Source organism: Sprattus sprattus (assembly GCF_963457725.1).
Source record: "Sprattus sprattus genome assembly, chromosome: 7".
NCBI lineage: Eukaryota > Metazoa > Chordata > Actinopteri > Clupeiformes > Clupeidae > Sprattus > Sprattus sprattus.
In genome coordinates this window covers 7,366,709-7,369,208 of record NC_137926.1, presented here as the reverse complement: position 1 = coordinate 7,369,208, position 2,500 = coordinate 7,366,709, and the positions used below count along the sequence as shown (strand labels likewise).

Sequence of the window (2,500 nt, the reverse complement as noted above, 5' to 3'; positions counted from 1 at the left end):
TCTGTGTGTGTGTGGGGGTGTGTGCTCTCCAATGGGAGTAGCTGAATTAGATCACTGTGCAAATAGGCTTCTCGAATACACAGAGGTACAGAGAACAGAGGCAACAGAAGACTCTAAGTTGGTAAAATGAGTCAGCCTTACATGCCCTAAGCAAAAACATATAGCATACACTTTAAAAACTATTTTGCCAAAAAATATCGAACTAACAGACAACAGATTTGGTTTTAAGCTATTGCACATTTTTTATGAGCAATCCAACATGGAGCTTAAAGCAGCAATAAGGAGCTTTGTTCCAAAACTACCTAAAAGGCATGCAAAAAACCTTGCAAACACCAGCAACAGCCAAGTTGACACTGATAGAAGTTTGCCAACACACTAACTGGTGTCTTTCGGAAGTATAGCTCACAATGTCAGCTTCCATTTTCTTCCATTTTTGCAAGGTGTTCCAGCCAGGAAACACAGAACTACATAGGGCATTTCCTGGATGGCTAGTGGAAAAGACACAGGTGTTTATCTGTCCTTCACATGACCATATGCTATCAAAATGAATTTGAGGATGGTACCAAAACTACTTGCATATAAAACCAAACCTTAAAAAAAGTGTTGCATAGAGCTACTAAGTACATAGAGTGGGGACAACAGGCACTTTTTGTAGGTTTCCTATAGAAAAATACCTTGGAGAACGGTAAAAAATAAAAAATCTGCATAATGTTGCTTTAAAGGCCCAAATACTCTACCACAACATTTTCAAATCAATTTCAGTGCTAAGATATATATTTATAATAATAAATCTAAATATATGTATATATAATAACAGTACACAGGCCTGATTATACAGCCCTGGCCACAGTTATTTACCAGGGCTGCTTTGTTTGCTTACTAAAGATCCCGACCAGGGGTCAAATGTATGACATTAGATACTTGACAGGATCCTGCCCTACTGATAAATAAGGAAATGTGTTAAATGAAGAGTCTGGCATGATGGCAAAACTCATTCAATCCCTATGGAAACCTGAGAGGAAACGCTGTCTCCCTAAGCCACAGTCCACACACACACACACACACACACACACACACACACACACACACACACACACACCCTGAGAGAACGAGCCTCCTTAATCTGCCTAAAAGCTGCATTTGTTGCGTGCCAGTTAATCAGGCTATCTGTCCATCCCAATTCAGGAAAACAAAAACAACACTTGAACCTGCAGTGCTCGTGCCAATTCCTGTTGTCTTTGTGCTGCTTCAAGCTCTAACAATACGTCTGAGGGCGACAGCATTTAAGGCCTGACCCAAGTTCAAAACACGACATGAGTTCAGAATTTCTATCAGAATAATGAGTCTCTGAGTTTTAAGCCAAGTACTCACTGGTGAGATGTTGCCATACTCTACTCTTTTATATCAAAGGTAGTTTTTACAAATCCTGTCACTGTCCAAATGAACACTCTTGTGTCTGTGAGTGAGTGAGAGTATTCACTGTATGAACTGTATCATTCTCCCGTTAAAATACCATTGTTTGGGGTGCACTGTAGCTCACACAGTAGCCTCGACCAGATTCGGGCCCACGGAGGACACGGGTTCAAATCCGGCCCGATGTCATTTCTCCTGTCCATTCCCCACCTCTTCTCCCTCTCATTTCCTGTCCCACTCTTTACTAACCTATCAATTAAAGGCATAAAAAGCCAAAAACAAATCTTTAAAAAAAAAAATTACATTGTTTAGAGGATTAAGATTATCTGGTTGACAGACTTCTGTACTGGCCTTTGCAGTGATCAACTATGAGGTGACAGTGGTGACGGGGGACGTGTTTGCAGCCGGCACCAATGCACGCGTGTTTATGCAGATCTACGGCCTTGAGGGCAAAACAGAACTGCTCAGACTTGAGAACAGGTCAAACAATTTTGAGAGAGGAACTACAGAGATATTTAAGGTGTGTTTGAGTGTTCATGTTTAAGGTGTTTATGTGTATACTTCTGTAATGACATTTAAAGTGTGTGTGTGTGTGTGTGTGTGTGTGTGTGTGTGTGTGTGTGTGTGTGTGTGTATGGGTGTGTGTGTGTGTGTGTGTGTGTGTGTGTGTGTGTGTGTGTGTGTGTGTGTGTGTGTGTGTGTGTGTGTGTGTTTATGGGTGTGTGTGTGTGTGTGTGTGTGTCTGTGTGTGTGTGTGTGTGTGTGTTTGTTTGTGTGTGTGTGTGTATATGTGCGTTTGTGCATGTGTTAAGAATAAGTGTATGTGTGTATGTGTGGTGAAAACATTTAAGGAGTTCAGATGTGTTTTAGTGTAAAGGTGAGAGCCTTGAGATCTGGTGTGTGTGAAAGAGGAGCCAAACGATCCTTAAGGAGCTTTAACTTGGAAATGGAAACCTTTGATAGCATTGAGATTGATAGCACTGATAGCATGGGTGTGTGTGTGTGTGTGGGTGTGTGTCTCTGTGTATCTGTGTATCTGTGTCTCTCTTGTGAAAGTGAAACCTTTTATACTGTATGTCAGGGTAAA

The 2,500-nt window shown here is 41.3% G+C and overlaps 1 protein-coding gene across 1 annotated transcript in view; it reads left to right on the top strand.

Annotated features, from left to right (window-relative positions):
- The window catches only part of loxhd1a (lipoxygenase homology PLAT domains 1a), a gene marked incomplete at both ends in the record, with an annotated part of 37,269 nt that overhangs the window by 20,057 nt on the left and 14,712 nt on the right, over positions 1-2,500 (top strand). The window contains one exon of the mRNA XM_080842599.1: positions 1,773-1,933. Within this exon, the coding sequence (XP_080698725.1) occupies positions 1,773-1,933 (161 nt within the window). The remainder of the gene's footprint in view (positions 1-1,772; positions 1,934-2,500) is intronic.